We start from the raw sequence: 18,915 nt of genomic DNA on the forward strand, positions 1-18,915 counted from the left end.
TTTATGCGGATCTCAAGCTTTGCACTACTTGTGGGTGGAGCTGGCATGAGCACCACCTTGTTTACCTTTTTAGTGCCTTCTGAGGCTGGAAGCAGACAAGGGTACCAAGCCACTCACTAATGAGGGCACTTTGTTTTTGCAGTAAGTTCCCTGGACATTGTCTTTCAAAAGAGGTATTAGACTCACTGTTTCTGGAATGTGTAGGGAAAAGCCAGCTGCGTTTTTAGTGGAGCATCTCACATACTATTAGAGAAGACCTGGGCAGAAGTGGGAGTACTAAGTGAAAGTACCAAACCCATCCTGCATGTTTTAATGCAATTAAGTAAAAAATTTAAATATGGAACAAATGATCAATTGCACAGTGTGCTAGAGCAAAAGGCACAAACTAGTATGTTCTTAGAGCTCTTCTCTAGCTCTAGATGAATTCTTCAACACTGTCTTCCAATTTACAAATATTTTACTTATTGGTTCCATTTCAGTTTATTAATTTTTCTTTGCATCTTAAAAAGCTTCAGTGAGTATATTTTTCCTTTGCAAGGTTTCTAATTGGTTACTTCTCCTTGATCCCACCACCTTGGGAACATGACCTGAGCTGAAATCAATAGTTAGACACTCAACTGACTGAGCTACCCAAGTGCCGCAGCAATCACTATTCTTTTTTTTTTTTTAATTTTTTAACATGTTTTATTTATTTCTGAGAGAGAGACAGTGTGAGCAGGGAGGGTCAGAGAAAGAGAGAGGGAGATACAGAATCTGAAGCAGACTCCAGGCTCTGAGCTAGCTGTCAGCACAGAGCCCAATGCGGGGCTCGAACCTGTGAACCGTGAAATCATGACCTGAGCTAAAGACGGACGCTTAACCGACGGAGCCACCCAGGTGCCCCAGCAATCACTATTCTTAAACACCCTGAAAATTTTATCTTATCTTAGTTTGTGTTCCCTCTGGGGCAGACTTTGAGACAAAGATTTTATTGGAAGTGTTTTTTAGTTTTTTGGAAAATTTAGGAGACATACGCAGGGGAATGTGTGTATCGATATGCTCAGGGGAGCATAATAAAAGGTACATTATTAAGCCAGTTGTCAGAGTGGAAGACAAGCCTAATCCTGAGGGAAATCTCTGGCAGATGGTTAAAACACACGATTCGTAAGTACTACAACCCAAAGACATAAGAACTTGGGTATATCCATACCAGTGTCCACGTCACTGGCTGAGGGTTGCTCCTCAAGGTTTTGGTGTTCCCATCTCCACCTTTCCAACCTGCCATGTGCGTGGACTGAGTTGTCTTCCATATTTCTGAAAGAATCTCACCAGCAAAAAGATACAGACTATGATATTGATTTATGACATATATTTGGTCATTCGGATGACCAAAATGTATTTCTAATATATATTTGGTCTTTGTCCATCCACCATTTGTGGCTCACAGATCCTCAAACCTTTAAAATTTCCTGTGATGAGAGTGATAAAGGTTTTTTATTAGGTTAATGAGGTGATTTTTTGTAAAGCATCTAATTGATGAGCCACCCACACTCCCCTACTTTGGGTCATTTTAATTACCCTGTGTCTTTGGTGTGGACCTCACTGGGTTGATTTTGTTGGGGGCCTTTCATGCTTCCTGGATCTGAAGACATATCCTTTGGTAAAACAGTAAGAAATGTGCTCTTGGGAAACTGGGACTCTAGAATGTCCAGCAAACAAACAAAAAAATCCCTTGACAGCTGCTTTGTCAGGTGTGATGTCTTTACAAGAATAGATAAGCATAGTCTCTGGCACTTGGTCTGTGGCTATTGATATGATTAATGCTCCTTTTCGTTTTCATCAGAAAAAATCAATGAGAGGGGCACCTGGGTGGCTCAGTCAGTTAAGCGTCCGACTTCGGCTCAGGTCATGATCTCACGGTTTGTGGGTTCGAGCCCTGCATTGGGCTTTGTGCTGACAGCTAACTCAGAGCCTGGAGCCTGTTTCAGATTCTGTATCTCTCTCTCTCTCTCTGACCCTCTGCTGCTCACACTGTCTTTGTCTCTCTTTCTCAGAAATAAATAAAACATTAAAAAAATATTTTTAGGGGTGGCTGGGTGGCTTAGTCAGTTAAGCGTCTGACTTTCGCTTAGGTCATGATCTTGGGGTTCGTGGGTTCGAGCCCCGCGTCGGGCTCTGTGCTGACTGCCAGCTCAGAGCCTGGAGCCTGTTTCGGAGTCTGTGACTCCCTCTCTCTCTGACCCTCCCCTGCCCACGCTGTCTCTCTCTCTCCTAGAAATAAATAAAACATTAAAAAAAATTTTTAAAGAAAAAATAAATGAGAAAGAAAAGATCAAGAGCAGTTTATGTTTGTCTGGATGGCCAGCCATTCATACACATTCACATTTTTACCCTGGTACCATATTAACCAGCTGTGCATAATGGTCCCATTGCCCCTCATTTTCCACTAACATTTGGCATTCCCTAGCTTCTGAGTTTTCCCCTCTAGTAAGGAGGCACAGGGCATGTGTACAGGGAAGGGGCATCATATTTAGGAGCCCAGGGAATCTCAGATTCTGTGACTCTTCTCTATTTCTTTGTCTCTCACTCTTCATACCAGTGGGCAATGAGAATCCATAAACTTTCTTCAGTAACAGTTCTTTGAAAGAACAAAGTTCCAGGTATTCTGGGTGCTCTGAGGCTCCTCTGGAACAGATTTGGAAGGGAAGACACAGAACACAGAGTAGTTTATGAGAAGTTTATTTTGTAGACCACAACAGATACTCCTCCAAATTTCTATAGAGGAACCATCCTTTAGGACAGACAAGGGCTTCCACCAAGATCAGTATACGAGTATCCTCCCAGTGGTATAAAAATATTTCGGTCCGAAGGGCACCACTGCCTTATTTTGGGGGCAGATACCTTCTTGTTCAATAGTGTGGGTCACTGCTGCTATTGCTACAGTTTCTGAAAGAGACAAGGACAAAGATCTTCTTTGATAACCCTCAGTTTTCTGGCTTTTTTCTTACTGGTTTCAGGAACCTCTCACTGGGACCCAGTTTCCCCCCAATCATTTACAATTATATTTCCCTTGTTAGCTTTTCTCACACAACCCCACACCTTCCAGACCTGGGCATAGTCCCCATCCACTCTCCTTTCTCCTTCCCTCCTTTCCCTCTGCCCTTCTGCACTGACCTTCTGTTTCATATTTGGAGTAACATTTCTCTTCATTGTTTCCCCACCCTAGTAGATAGCTCTTCACTTGGATGACCCCTATACTTACCACTGACTTGAAAGTCCCAGTAGAAAGTTCTTGGATTATCTTTACAGAGGCAGGCCGTGTATTTATAGGTAAAAGGACCTTCAATTGGATGCTGGCTTACAAGGTAAGATTGAATCTGGGGAGGAAGAAGTGGGCAGAGATGACCCAGTGTTAGTCTGGTGAATGGGAAAGGGAGAGAAAGACAAGAGAGTGTGAGGAAGAGGAGGAGGAAGAAGAGGAGGAGGAGGAGGAGAACACTTTTCATGCACAAAGAGCAGCGATGGATGTAGACCAGAGGTACTGGGGAGTCCACTTGTGTCTGTCATTTTCAGGAGCTAAAGTCTAGGTCAGAAGGTTTTCCAGCAACATATCCTGCTTTAGTGCTGTGGGTGTGGGCTCCGAAGGGAAGAGGTAAGTGAATTGACAGGGCAAGGAGAACACATTCTGAGGCAGCCTTCATCTGAGGAGCATGCTTGCTGTTGTTCCCAGGAACTGGCCTGCTGCCACAGCTTGGCCCTTGGGAGTAGAGGCCAAAACCAGACCTTGCTCCTGGACCTGTGCTCTTCCCAACTCTGTGAATTTGGATGATTGAAGTGTCGTCTCTCAGACTCTCTTTCCTCAGTTGTGAGAGGAAGACAGTCACCTACTAGACTTGGCTGTTAGATAAATGGATGAAATCTTGAGGGTAAATTTCCTTTTTCCTTTCCTTGAACTTGACATGCATAAGTTTCAGCAGCATCAGGAAGCTTTTGTCTGGTTAGTGTTCAGCACGGGGGTGTTATCCTGGTGTTGATAGACCCAGAGGGGTCTGTGGATAGAATTCACTGAGTCTGTGAACTCAGATGAAAAGAAACTGTATCTTTATTTTATTAACCTTTCACTGAAATTGAGCATTCCTCACGCTATGTCATCAGTGGCCCTCAGTGGCATTTGCAGTGTATGTGATTTTATCATGAAGGAAAACATAGACATGTTTATACTGCTTTACAGGGTTATGTATCTCATACTATTGTCTGCACTCATCACTACCTTGAACACAGGGACATTATATCATTGGGTTGCATGGTCATGGCTGGGGCCCTCTGCCCCTCTCCTAAAGCTTGCCCAGGTAACTGGAAGCTGCATTGAATAGCTTGTCAGCTCTAACAGGTGAATTCAAGCTTTCTCAAGCTTTCTCAACATTGGAATTTTACTCCAAATATTTTGGAGATCCTGGCATTTCTTTCAAGAAACCTACCCTTGCCAGGGGTTTATGTCTTCTTGTGACATTCACAGCAGTTTATCCTAATGAATCAGAAGTTTCTTTTTTTTCCCTTTTTAAAAAATGTTTTATTTATTTCTGAGAGAGAGAGACAGACAGACAGACAGTGTGAGCAGGGGAGGGTCAGAGAGAGAGAGGGAGACACAGAATCTGAAACAGGCTCCAGGCTCTGAGCTGGCTGTCAGCACAGAGCCTGATGCAGGGCTCGAACCCACAAACTGTGAGATCATGACCTGAGCCAAAGTTGGACGCTTAACTGACTGAGCCACACAAGCGCTCCTGAGTCAGAATTTTCAACACTTGAAAAACAGAGGCCACTGGGATTCACTTGTCAAAAACCAATGTAGAGTTGGAGCTACTTACTCAGGCTGAGCAACAGGGGCCATTACATAGATTATCTTTATAAGATAAATGTTAACTTATCTATGTTTTATTTTATTTTTTTAAAATATTTTTGTTACTGTTTATGTATTTTTTTAATGTTTTATTTATTTCTAGGAGAGAGAGAGAGACAGGGTGAGCAGGGGAGGGTCAGAGAGAGAGGGAGTCACAGACCGAAACAGGCTCCAGGCTCTGAGCAGGCAGTCAGCACAGAGCCCGACGAGGGGCACGAACCCACAAACCAAGAGATCATGACCTAAGCAAAAGTCAGACGCTTAACAGACTAAGCCACCCAGGCGCCCCAACTTGTCTATATTTTAAATGTATTGCCTTTTTAGCTAATATGTCGATAAAATGATGTAAAGAGTACTGTGTCAAAAGTACTCATTTGATAATGATAAAAATAATCATTATCACTGTTTTTCAATATGATAGTTTTCCTGTGTAATCCCATGCATTTTATTCACACATTTACTTATTTTATTATTATTTTTTTTGTTGTTGAGAAAGAGAGAGAGAGAGCACAAGCGGGGGAAAAGGGCAAAGGGAGAGAGAGAGAAATAATCCCAAGCAGGCTCCACACTCAGCTTGAAGCCCCATACAGGGCTCAATTCCATGACCCCAGGTGGCAACCTGAGCTCATATCTAGAGTCAGATGCTCAACTGACTGAGCCAAACCAAGTGCCCCTGTTCACACATTTAAAAGTAATTTTCTCATAAGTATTCTCTAGACTTCAAGAGACCAGCAAAATGGTCCATAGGACAAATTTTTCATTTTTTAAAAAATGTTTTATTCATTTTTTGAGAGAGAGTGAGGGGAGGGGCAGAGAGGAAGATCCAGAATCCGAAGCAGGCTCCAGGCTTTGAGCTGTCAGCACAGAGCACTGCGCTAGGCTCGAACCCACAAACCGTGAGATCATGACTTGAGCTGAAGTCGGACACTTAGCCAGCTGAGCCACACAGGCACCCTCATACCACAAATGTTTAAGCAAAGCACTGTGGTTTGCTGCAAATTCTCTTCAACCTTAAAAGATTATACAATCTTTATATTCATGATTGAGGGTATAATCTACTTAAATTTTACATTTGTGATCCTAATACCTCACTTGATCAAAAATTTATTTGCAAAACGTTATAATTGTTAGAAAATGAAGATTAGGTACTAGAATCTTCACACATATAAAAAATTACATTTTCCTAAATTAAAATCTGAAGATGTTTTTATAGCTAGACATTTTTTTTATATTGGAAACTACAAATAAAAAATGGTTGACCAGAACTAACAAAATTTCCCAGAAATTCTTTTATTCTATGAGATTCCTTGTACTTGGGTAGGTTTTTATAAAGATTACCGGGGCGCCTGGATGGGTCAGTCAGTTAAACGTCCAACTTCGGCTCAGGTCATGATCTCACGGTTGGTGGATTCGAGCCCCGCATCGGACTCTGTGCTGACAGCTCAGAGCCTGGAGCCTGCTTCGGATTCTGTGTCTCCCTCTCTCTCTGACCCTCCCCTGCTCACACTGCATCTCTCTCTCTCTCAGAAATAAATAAAACATTAAAAAAAAAAAAGATTGCCTGGGGCGTCTAGGCGGCTCAGTCGGTTGAGCATCTGACTTCGGCTCAGGTAATGATCTCAGGGTTTCTGAATTGCATCCCTGTGTCAGACTCTGCGCTGACAACTCAGAGCCTGGAGACTGCTTCAGATTCTGGGTCTCCCTCTCTCTCTGCTCCTCCCCCACGTGCATTCTCTCTCTCTCTCCCTGAAAAATGAATAAACATTAAAAAATTATTTTAAAAAGATTGCCTTATTTGATTGTATTAGCATTGTTTTTAAAGCATTGTCCTATGAATCACAGTAAAACACAAAATTATTTCACATGTGATTTTGTTAATTAAACACATTTTTTAGCACTTATCACTTTCTCAGGGGTCGAAGCAGACTTTCATTATCTATCATTACCAGAAACTACCATTATCACAAGACCTTTATGCACACATTCTCATTCCTTTTGTCATCTGTGGTTATGACAAACAAAACACAAAACTGAGAAATTATGATGTGGCCTCCCTCCCACCCCCAACTAACATGCAGTATTCACATCCTTGGACTATGAACAGACAAATTTGACAAAGCAGCCATGTTGTTCTTTGCTCAGTGATCAGAAATCTTCCTCTTGCAGGTCTGGGGCCATTTCTAGAATATATTTTAAGGAATAACAATTCTCATGCTCCCAATCTGTTTTCTATTTAATCATTGTGCTTAAATCTAATTTGAGTTAGGAAACTCATGCATGTGCTGCCTGAGAGAGTGTACTTCTAGAAGGAGGCAGGGGAGAAACGCCTGGGTCTTGGCCATGGAACAGCGATAGGTAACAAGGGGCAGATTGCGTGGGGGCGGGGGGGTGGACAACACGAGAGGAGACTGCTGGCAGGGAAGAGGACATTCTTCCCCCTGGGAAAAAGCCTCTGTGGGTAAACCTGCACAGGTCCCTTCTCCTCGTGGCCCAGAGCAGCCAACGATAACACACAGGTGAGACTTAGGTGCATTTCCATTTGAAAACCTCTGATCTACTAAAGGGATTGGACCTCCCTCCCATAACTGCGAATTGGAGAAAGCAGAGAGGACAGCATGGGCTCCTTGTTGGGGAGAGGAGGCTGGGACAAGAGTGAAGTTCTGACGATAGAGCAAAGGGCAGAGGGCGAGGGGTCAACACAACATCTGCTCAGAGCTCACTGCAGAGGAGGGAATCCTATCCCTTGTGTTCTGTGCAACATATCTCTTCTGCCCACCTGCCTTAGGGCACTGGATGGGGTTGTGAGACCCCCCCATCCCCACCCCTCCTCAAACAATCCTGCCCTGGACCTTGGAGGAACTCTTACCACTTTTCTCCCAGCTTGTAAGCTTTTCCTCTCTTCTCCCTTCTAGCTGTGTTTTTCTTCACTACCCATTCCTTCTTCCCTTCTCGTCCTTCCTACACCTCAGGATCAGGTTCCTTTATCTGTAAAATGAGAATAGTAATCTGCTCCAAGGTCTGATGATTGTTCTAAGGCTCAAGTATATATGAGAATTGGGAGCATGAGGGTTGCAATTCATCATATTAAGTATAATCTAATTGTATTCATAACTAAGGAGTCAGATTTGTCTTGAGTTCACCGCCTCTCCCCCCTCCCTAGGCCTCTACTTACCACCAAACATTCTTTCAATTCTGTTTGAACAGTCAAATTCACAGAGACTTCGTCACCTTGGCTTGCTTTTTGGGGCATCTCCATGTGCATTGTTATCGCTTTTTGGCTGGTTTGGGGAAGAGGGAAGGAGGGGAGAGATCAGGATCTATCCATGAGAGAGAGGTGCACAATGAGCAGAGCATAAGGAACAGGGAAGGTGTAAGGCAAAGAAGATAATGAGAGCTGAATCAATCACTGAGCATCAGAACCCTTGGACATTTTTTTAAATTTTTACTTTTTAATTTACATCCAAGTTAGTTACCATATAGTGCAATAATGAAGAATCCCTGGAAATTTTTTTAAATTTTTTAAATTTTTTAAAAATTTATTTCTAGGAGAGACAGAGAGACAGCGTGAGCAGGGGAGGGTCAGAGAGAGAGGGAGTGACAGGCTCTGAAACAGGCTCCAGGCTCTGAGCTGGCAGTCAGCACAGAGCCCGACGCGGGGCTCAAACCCACGAACCGCGAGATCATGACCTAAGCGAAAGTCGGACGCTTAACCGACTAAGCCACCCAGGCGCCCCTCCCTGGAAATTTTTGATCCTTGTTTTCTTTGGTTGTTTTCTACAAGACTTTGTTTTCTTTAACATAGCAGCTTTAATGCTTTATTTAAAATGGAGCATTGTCTTTTCACTGACAAAAAATAAATTAAAAAGAATAAAAGTATAATATCACATGTCATTTCTTTTTTTTAAAGTTTTTTAATGTTTATTTATTTTTGAGAGACAGAGAGAGACAGACAGACCATGAGTGAGGAAGGGGTAAACAGAGAGGGAGACAAAGAATCTGAAGCAGGCTCCAGGCTCCATTGCTGTCAGCACAGAGCCCCATGCCGGGCTGGAACCCACGAACCGCCAGATCATGACCTGAGCTGAAGTCGGACGTTTAACTGACTGAGCCACCCAGGCACCTCTCACATGTCATTTCTTAATAAAATCCTTCAGATTCTGTTGATTGTCCACTAGGCGAGGGGGTCAAGTCATCATTACTAGAAAATTCCATGTCAACAGAATTGTGTTAAATCATAATAAACATCTCAATGCACTGGAGGAATTTTTAGAGTCATCCTTGAGATCATCCATCTTTGCTACCTGGTGGGGCCTAGGAATTTGTATTTCTTTAGGTCTGCTGTAAATTTGGACACATGGCGATGTTTGGGGGCTTTAGATGCCACCCTAATTTTTTTTAATAGTTTATTGTCAAGTTGGTTTCCATATAACACCCAGGGCTCATCCCCACAAGTCCCCTCCTTCATGTACATCACCTCCCTCTCCCTCCCCCCCATACCCATCAGTCCTCAGTTTGTTCTCAACATTCAAGAGTCTCTCATGGTTTGCCTCTCTCCCTCTTCCCGACTATTTCCCCCCTTCTTCTCCCTCACGGTCCTCTGTGAAGTTCCTCCTAATCCTCCTATATGTGCAAACATATGACATTTGTCCTTCTCTGCCTGACTTATTTCGCTCAGCATAACACCCTCAAGTTACATCCATGTTGCTACACATGGGCAGATTTCATTCTTTCTCACTGCCCTGTAGTATTCCATTGCATAGATAAACCACATCTTCTAGACCCATTCGTCAGTTGATGGACACTTAGGCTCTTTGCATGTTTTGGCTATGGTTGAGAGTGCTGCTATGAACATTGGGGTACATGTGCCCCTATGCATCAGCACTCCTCTATCCCTTGGGGAAATTCCTAGCCGTGCAATTGCTGGGTCATAGGGGAGTTCTATTGTTAATTTTTTGAGGAATCTCCACACTGTTTTCCAGAGGGGCTGCACCAAGTTTACATTCCCACCAACAGTGTAGGAGGGTGCCCATTTCTCCACATCCTCGCCAGCATCTAGAGTCCTCTGCTTTGCTCATTTTGGCCACTCTGACTGGTGTGAGGTGGTATCTCAGTGTGGTTTTGATTTGTATTTCCTTGATGAGGAGGGATGCTGAGTATCATTTCATGTGTCTGTTGGCCATCTGGATGTCCTCTTTGGAGAAGTGTGTCAGTTCATATCTTCTGCCCATTTCTTCACTGGATTGTTTGTTTTTTGGGTGTGGAATTTGGTGAGTTCCTTATAGATTTTGGATACTGGCCCTTTATCTGATATGTCCTTTGCAACTATCTTTTCCCATTCCGTCGGTTGCCTATTAGTTTTATGGATTGTTTCCTTTGCTGTGAGGAAGCTTGTAATCTTGATGAGGTCCCAATAGTTCATTTTTGCTCTTGATTCCCTTGCCTTCAGGGATGTGTCAAGTAAGAAATTGCTGCGGTTAAGATTAAGGAGGTTGTTTCCTGCTTTCTCCTCTAGCGTTTTGGTGGTTTGCGGTCTTACGTTCAGATCCTTTATGCATTTTGAGTTTATTTTTGTGTATGGTGTGAGAAAATGATCTAGTTTCCTTCTTCTGCATGTTGCTGTCCAGTTCTCCCAGCACCATCTGTTAAAGAGGCTGTCTTTTTTCCCATTGGAATCTCTTTCCTGCTTTGTCAAAGATTAGTTGGCTGTACATTTTTGGGTCCAATTTTGAGTTCTCAATTCTGTTCCACTGGTCCGTGTGCCTGTTGTGCACATACCATACTGTCTTTTTTATTTTTTATTTTTTTTTACAAATAGTTTATTGTCAAATTAGTTTCCACATAACACTCAGTGCTCATCCCCACAAGTGCCCTCCTCCATGCCCATCCCTCCTCCCCCCCCACATCCATCAGTCCTCAGTTTTTGTCAGCATTCAAGAGTCTCTCATGGTTTGCCTCTCTCCCTTTCCCCTACCATTTCCCCCCTTCTTCTCCCCCTTGTTCCTCCGTCAAGTTCCTCCTAATCCTCCTATACGTGCAAACATATGATATTTATCCTTCTCTGCCTGACTTATTTCGCTCAGCATAACACCCTCAAAGTCCATCTATGTTGCTACACATGGGCAGATTTCATTGTTTCTCATTGCCATGTAGTATTCCATGGTATAGATAAACCACATCTTCTTGATCCATTCATCCATTGATGGACACTTAGGCTCTTTCCATGTTTTAGCTATTGTGGAGAGTGCTGCTATGAACATTGGGGTACATGTGCCCCTATGCATCAGCACTCCTGTGTCCCTTGGGTAAATTCCTAGCAGTGCTATTGCTGGGTCATAGGGGAGTTCTATTGTTAGTTTCCTGAAGAACCTCCACACTGTTTTCCAGAGGGGCTGTACCAGTTTACATTCCCACCAACAGTGTAGGAGGGTGCCCATTTCTCCACATCCTCGCCAGCATCTAGAGTTCTCTGATTTGCTCATTTTAGCAACTCTGACTGGTGTGAGGTGGTATCTCAGTGTGGTTTTGATTTGTATTTCCCTGATGAGGAGGGATGCTGAGCATCGTTTCATGTGTCTGTTGGCCATCTGGATGTCCTCTTTGGAAAAGTGTCTGTTCATATCTTCTGCCCATTTCTTCACTGGATGGTTTGTTTTTTGGGTGTGGAGTTTGGTGAGTTCCTTATAGATTCTGGATATTAACCCTTTATCTGATATGTCATTTGCAACTACTTTTTCTCATTCCATTGGTTGCTTATTAGTTTTGTGAGTTGTTTCCTTTACTGTGCCATACCATACTGTCTTGATGATTACAGCTTCCTAGTAGAGCTAAACTCTGCAATGGTGATGTCTCCCATTTTGGTTTTCTTCTTCAATATTTTATGAAGCCAGCATCACTTTGATTCTCAAGCCAGACAGAGATCTCACAAAAAAAGAGAACTACAGGCCAATATCCCTGATGAATGCAGATGCAAAAATCTTCAACAAGATACTTGGAAATCGAATCCAACAGCACATAAAAAGAATTATCCACCAAGATCAAGTGGGATTCATTCCTGGATTACAGAACTGGTTCAATATTCACAAATCAATCAGTTGTGATACATGACATCAACAAAAGAAAAGATAAAAACCATATGATCCTGTCCATAGATGCAGAAAAAGCATTTGACAAGATACAGCATCCCTTCTTAATAAAGACCCTCAGAAAGTCAGGATAGAAGGAATTTAATTAAACATCAAAAAATCCATCTATAAGAAGCCTTCAGCTAACATCATTCTCAATGGGGAAAAACTGAGAGCTTTCCCCCTGAGATCAGGAACACGACAGGGATGTCCACTCTCACCACTCTTGTTTAACACAGTGCTGGAAGTCCTAGCATCAGCCATCAGACAACAAAAGGAAATAAAAGGCATCAGAATTGGCAAAGAGGAAGTCAAACTTTCACTTTTAGCAGATGACATGATACTCTACATAGAAAACCCGACAGACTCCACCAGAAGCTTACTAGAACTGATCCATGAATTCAGCAAAGTGGCAGGATACAAAATCAATGTACAGAAATTGGTTGCATTTTTATACACCAACAGTGAAGCAACAGAAAGAGAAATCAAGAAACTGATCCCATTCACAATTGCACACACACAAAAAAACCCTATAAAATACCTAGGGATAAAACTAACCAAAGATATAAGAGATCTGTATGATGAAAACTATAGAAAACTTATGAAGGAAATTGAAGAAGACACAAAGAAATGGAAAAACATTCCATGCTCATGGATAGGAAGAATAAATATAGTTAAGATGTCATTACTACCCAAAGCTATTTACACATTCAAAGCAATCCCAATCAAAATTGCACCAGCATACTTTCAAAACTAGAACAAACTATCCTAAAATTTGTATGGAACCACTAAAGACCCCGAATAGCCAAAGTAATACTGAAAAATAAAACCAAAACGGGAGACATCACCATCCCAGACTTTAGCCTCTACTACAAAGCTGTCATCATCAAGACAGTACAGTATTGGCACAAAAACAGACACATAGACCATTGGAACAGAATCGAGAACTCAGAAGTGGACCCAAATGTATACAGCCAACTAATCTTTGACAAAGCAGGAAAGAATATCCAATGGAAAAAAAGACAGCCTTTTTAACAGATAGTGTTGGGAGAACTGGACAGCAACATGCAGAAGAATGAAACTACATCATTTTCTCACACCATGCACAAAAATAAACTCAAAATGGATAAAGGACCTGAACGTGAGACAGGAAACTATCAACACCCTAGAGGAGAAAGCGGGAAACAACCTCCTTGACCTCCACCGCAGCAACTTCTTACTTGACACATCCCCAAAAGCAAGGGAATCAAGAGCAAAAATAAACGATTGAGACCTCATCAAGATTAAAAGCTTCTGCATAGCAAAGGAAACAACTCACAAAACTAATAGGCAACCAACGGAATGGGAAAAGGTAGTTGCAAATGACATATCAGATAAAGGGTTAATATCCAGAATCTGTAAGGAACTCACCAAACTCCACACCCAAAAAACAAACCATCCAGTGAAGAAATGGGCAGAAGATATGAACAGACACTTTTCCAAAGAGGACATCCAGATGGCCAACAGACACATGAAACGATGCTCAGCATCCCTCCTCATCAGGGAAATACAAATCAAAACCACACTGAGATACCACCTCACACCAGTCAGAGTTGCTAAAATGAGCAAATCAGAGAACTCTAGATGCTGGCGAGGATGTGGAGAAATGGGCACCCTCCTACACTGTTGGTGGGAATGTAAACTGGTACAGCCCCTCTGGAAAACAGTGTGGAGGTTCCTCAGGAAACTAACAATAGAACTCCCCTAGGATCCAGCAATAGCACTGCTAGGAATTTACCCAAGGGATACAGAAATGCTGAGGCATAGGAGCACGTGTACCCCAATGTTCATAGCAGCACTCTCCACAATAGCTAAAACATGGAAAGAGCCTAAGTGTCCATCAACGGATGAATGGATCAAGAAGATGTGGTTTATCTATACCATGGAATACTACATGGCAATGAGAAACAATGAAATCTGCCCACGTGTAGCAACATGGATAGACCTTGAGGGTGTTATGCTGAGCGAAATAAGTCAGGCAGAGAAGGATAAATATCATATGTTTGCACGTATAGGAGGATTAGGAGGAACTTGACGGAGGAACAAGGGGGAGAAGAAGGGGGGAAATGGTAGGGGAAAGGGAGAGAGGCAAACCATGAGAGACTCTTGAATGCTGACAAAAACTGAGGACTGTTGGATGTGGGGGGGAGGGGGGACGGGCATGGAGGAGGACACTTGTGGGGATGAGCACTGGGTGTTATGTGGAAACTAATTTGAAAATAAACTATTTGTAAAAAAAAAAAAGAAAAGAAACTGATCCCATTCACAATTGCACACACAAAAAACCCCATAAAATACCTAGGAATAAACCTAACCAAAGATATAAGAGATCTGTATAATGAAAACTATAGAAAACTTATGAAGGAAATTGAAGAAGAGACAAAGAAATGGAAAAGCATTCCATGCTCATGGATTGGAAGAATAAATATAGTTAAGATGTCATTACTACCCAAAGCAGTCTACACATTCAATGCAATCCCAATCAAAATTGCACCAGCATTCTTCTCAAAACTAGAACAAACTATCCTAAAATCTGTATGGAACCCAAAAGATGCCACCTTACTTTTAAGCCACATATCACAATCTGATGGGAAAAGGAACTGGAGGCAGAGGGAATTCAAAGATTCTTTCATCAGGGAGAGCTGGGTTTAAGACCAGGAGAGTTACTTTCTTTTTCCCAGAAACTTCTGCATGAACTCCTTGGTGTTGGTGGGACAGGAGGGAATTTAGGGTTTTGGCTACATGCTTTACAGTCCCATTTTCCTAGGGTAAAGCATCTCAGATTTTGGAGATATTCCATTTCTTGTACCAGTTGCTCTAGTGCTCAGTGCACAGGAATTCCAAAATTTCTCCAAAATTCCTCTCATTTGTAAATCAATTTAGGATTGATAAGATGACCAGCTTAGCCAGAGTGAGTGATTAGATCAGCTTGCCCAGGAGTGAGGAGCCCCTGGGATGACAGCCCTTTAGTGCTAACACTGAGTAATTTCTGGGCAAATGGGGATTCTCATCACCCTAATTAGTACAGCTTATATCACCAACTTGCTGTCCCCTAAGGGCTATATGGGATGACATCTGTGTCTGAACCTGTCTGTATTCAAAGTTTCTTAGGACATTGGCCTCCATACCAACTTGTCAAAACTCTGAATGGTTTACTCCAGGACAGGACATGTAGCTGTGCCACAGAGGGTACCATCAGAATCACAATCCCCAAACCGCATTAAAACTCTGTTCCTTTTGAGAAACCCCTCTGGATTTGCTGAGTGTCTCCCTTCTCCCAGACCCTGGCTCCATTTCCTACTTGATTTTGCCCAATTTTCCTGCTTATTTCAAATATGTACCCTCAATGATTTGGCTTCTGAACCCGTGTTCCCAGGTCCTAGTGTAGGCGGTGGGTGAATGAATGTCAAGGATCAGTGATCAGGGCTTCTGATCCTTTAGTGAGTCCTACCAGCATGGCTCAAAGCTATCATTGGAATGCACAGACTTGCTAAAACTTCTCTTCTAGGAGGCAAGGTGTGAGAATGTAAAGTTTACTGAGCAGAAATCTGATAAAGGTGTAGACTATGGACAGGATGTGAATCAGCGCCATAGAGCATGACTGATTGTTACTTATAGCCTATATGCACACTGGGAGCCTTATTTCCATGGACAACCTAGAAGCACCTAGTAGAAATATGAGGGTAGATTATGGGACTTCCTAAGAGGAGAGAAGTGGAACTTGAAATGGAGTTTAGGAGAGCCTCTGGGACTAGAGTTCTGGAAAGTTGGAAGTTTTCGGGAAGGAAGATAGAGATTTCCAGGCTAGAATAGGAGCCCTCCCTGAAAGGATTTTTGGGAGGAAGGGAAAGGCTTGGCTCACGTGTCTTCCTGAGCTTTGTTGATCCCCAGCTGCAGACAGAAAACCAGGAGCAGGGCGGCAAAGTTGGCTCTGAACAGGAACTGGAGAAAGTGCATGTTGGAGGAGACAGAATGTGACGTCTTAGAGAAATCTGTCCCAGGTGCCCAGTATACTCCTTATATGCAGATCAAGCAAGTGAGATTGCTGCCAAGCGGATCCATGTGGTCAAGTACCCAATTATCCTTCCCACTCATGATCTTTCCTTGTTGAGCTGAAGTTTGTTTTTCTATGGAAAAAGTCAACATTCATCTACAGTGTTAGTGTCTGAGAAAAGAGATTATCCTTCCTCGTTTACTTAGTATATCAGAATTTCACAGAGTGGCCAGGACCGCAAAAGGCCTCAAAAGCTCTTCCCTCTTATGCAAATGTTTTCTTTTCTCTCATAATCATATGCCTGCTGTATGTAACCTTAGCTACAGTCTGCTCCCCTAGTCTCTAGAGGCAGAGAACCCAGCTGTGGTAGCAGATTTCAGATCATAGTTGTAGGAAACTTTTGCTATCTCCTTATGGTAAGTTCAAGAGATGTTCTTCAAAAAATTTTGTAGGGCTACTAGGGTGATCAAGATTCTCCTAGGGGTCACCACCAATCATGAGAGAGGGGAAAACTAGAGATGATGGGGAATTAAGGCTATAGAACTGGGTGACACGGAGATGTGTGTGTTTGTTGAGTCCTTAATTTCAGGGACTGTAACACAGGCACACATGTGCGCGCACACACACACACACACACACACATTTTATTGGTTCTATTTGAGAATGCTAATACAGCTGGTGTTTGATACATGTTGAAAGGCATAGAACCCATATTGGTTGCAAGTGTATTGAAACTTTGGGGTGAAATTGGGTTCTAAATCCATAATATAGCAGGCATTTCAGATGGGAGGGCAGATGGGGAGTAGAGAAAATATAGCATCTAGGCAAGTCGTACTGAATTCTTAATGTCATTTTTGCTGGGGCTTCAACATGTTTTGGTGTCTTTCATTAGGTGGTAAAGTCCCAGGGTATAAGACAGATTATTGCTCATTGAACATAATTTGGAGAGACACTGCATGGTGAAATTTAAGTATATTTAGTTTAAAAATCATTATTATTTTTTTAAATGTTTCATTTATTTCTGAGAGAGAGAGGCAGTGTGAGCAGGGGAGGGTCAGAGAGAGAGGGAGACACAGAAACCGAAACAGGATCCAGGCTCTGAGCTAGCTGTCATCACGGAGCCCAACATGGGGCTCGAACCCACCAACCATGAGATCATGACTGGAGCCGAAGTCGGATGCTCAACCGACTGAGCCACTCAGGTGCCCCTAAAAATCATTATTTTTAAAGTGATAGTCACATACTGGTCAAGGATATCATGTAAAATGATATCCACAGAATAATGGAACATGATGAAGATGCCTTAAAGGCTAGTAGGAATGACCATATTTTTATCTTTCACTCCATCATGTATGTCCAATTATAGAACTCCAGGGTATTTTAGCTTGATGTAAATGTATTCAGATATTGGTTAAGTAATTTTGACTACATCAGCAATAGATATTTATTCTAGGAACTGATATGATTTGGGGACCAATAAGCTAATAAATTGCTGCAACATAGTTTCTTCAATGGCTACCCGCACTGCATCGAAGATCTGGTTGGAGATGAACAGTATCAGGCAAACCTTGTTTTTAACTTGGTTTTAGGAATGAAGCAAGTCCACTAGCAAAAACGTGTCTCCCCAGTTGACACGGAGGCATCAGTGTTCATGGGGTTGAATATATCTGGAAAGACCAAAGTTTCTGAGGGAGGAGAGAATGTAAGTAACTGTTGCAGATCTATAGATGGTATGTGTGAAAGTGGTCAGAATGTTATTTATGACCAAAGGTTGAGGATAATGTCATCTTCTTCTCCATGCTGTTGTTCAGGAAACTGATCTAGCAGATGGCTCTCAGGGGGAGAAAAATGAAACCAAAATTGTCATGTCCTCTGAGTAATGAACAGGTCCAGTAGGTTTCAGAAAACAAATAGAGGTTGATAAAATCAGATTGTAAACAACTCAGGAGGCTCATAAAACAGAATGTACAGGAGCATGGGGGAAGGGATTAAGGATTAAAGCTACAGGCTAAATTTGTGAAGAGAAAGGTGATCGTAGGCCTGACAGGGCTCACAAAAGAGGAAGATAAGGAATAACCACAGAAGGGAGTTAAAGAAGCCAATACACAGTGAACACGTACTATGTGCCTGACACTGTGCTAAACATTTTACATGTATCAGTTTTCAAAACAATGCTATGAAGTAGATGCCAGCTTTATTCCATTTACAAATGGAGAAGTGGAGACACATAGCAAATAAATACATTGAGCCCAAGTCACATAGCCATTGAGTGGTGGAGCCAACGCTGGATCCACATTTTGTGGAATCTGAAAGTTTTGTTTTACAATATTGGGAGCCTGTTTCAGAAATAGAATGCAAATTCTCAAATATGAAATACATACACAGGATTTTGGAAGGGGTTGTAAGTAAGGGACCCTAAGACTTCACATCACTAACTTTACAGTGCATACATCTGTGGATGAACCAGAATTTGAAGGCAGGCAGTCTGGGTCTAGAACGTGAGCTTTTAAGTACTCCACTGTCTACCAGTGAGGACAAGGCCCCAGTGAGGCATGCCCAAATAGAGAGTCCCAAAGTAGGTAAGTACAAGGCCTACTCTAAGTACACATTTATCTTCTATGGGTGACCATTCTAGGGTGTTTTCCCATAAAGCTGATGTAACAATCTTAGCATTCATCCTTTCTTTTGTGAATTTGTCTCTACCCATCATCTACCTAGTTCCTTCAGATGATGTATTCTACAAATATTGATTGAGCACTTACCTTTACAGAGAGGCTTAAAGTGATGGGCATACAGAAATGAATAAGACAGAATATAATGGGGGAAGCAGTCAAAATAACAAATTTAATAGGCTGTGATCAGAATTGTAACACTAGTTTCTGTTT

At 42.3% G+C, this 18,915-nt stretch overlaps 1 protein-coding gene across 1 annotated transcript; it reads right to left on the bottom strand.

Annotated features, from left to right (window-relative positions):
* Positions 1 to 2,800: 2,800 nt before the first annotated feature.
* LOC120238960 (prolactin induced protein) lies at positions 2,801 to 15,993 on the bottom strand. The gene is made up of 4 exons (XM_039243035.1): positions 15,899 to 15,993; positions 8,049 to 8,154; positions 3,242 to 3,356; positions 2,801 to 2,925 (listed from the first exon to the last, which is right to left on the bottom strand). Exons 1-4 carry the CDS (start codon positions 15,991 to 15,993, stop codon positions 2,801 to 2,803), a joined length of 441 nt encoding a protein of 146 aa, XP_039098966.1.
* Between the last annotated feature and the right edge of the window lie 2,922 nt (positions 15,994 to 18,915).

Source organism: Hyaena hyaena, unplaced genomic scaffold (assembly GCF_003009895.1).
Source record: "Hyaena hyaena isolate Hyena2069 unplaced genomic scaffold, ASM300989v1 scaffold_220, whole genome shotgun sequence".
Classification (NCBI taxonomy): Eukaryota; Metazoa; Chordata; class Mammalia; order Carnivora; family Hyaenidae; genus Hyaena; species Hyaena hyaena.

Excerpts from the sequence above, each read along its gene's own strand:
- LOC120238960 (XM_039243035.1), bottom strand. The coding sequence starts at position 15,993 with ATGCACTTTCTCCAGTTCCTGTTCAGAGCCAACTTTGCCGCCCTGCTC. Across the intron at positions 8,155-15,898 it reads AACAAAGCTCAGGAAGACAC|CCAAAAAGCGATAACAATGC; the intron begins GTGAGCCAAGCC and ends TCCCCAAACCAG. Across the intron at positions 2,926-3,241 it reads CTGGGACTTTCAAGTCAGTG|AAACTGTAGCAATAGCAGCA; the intron begins GTAAGTATAGGG and ends TGTCTCTTTCAG.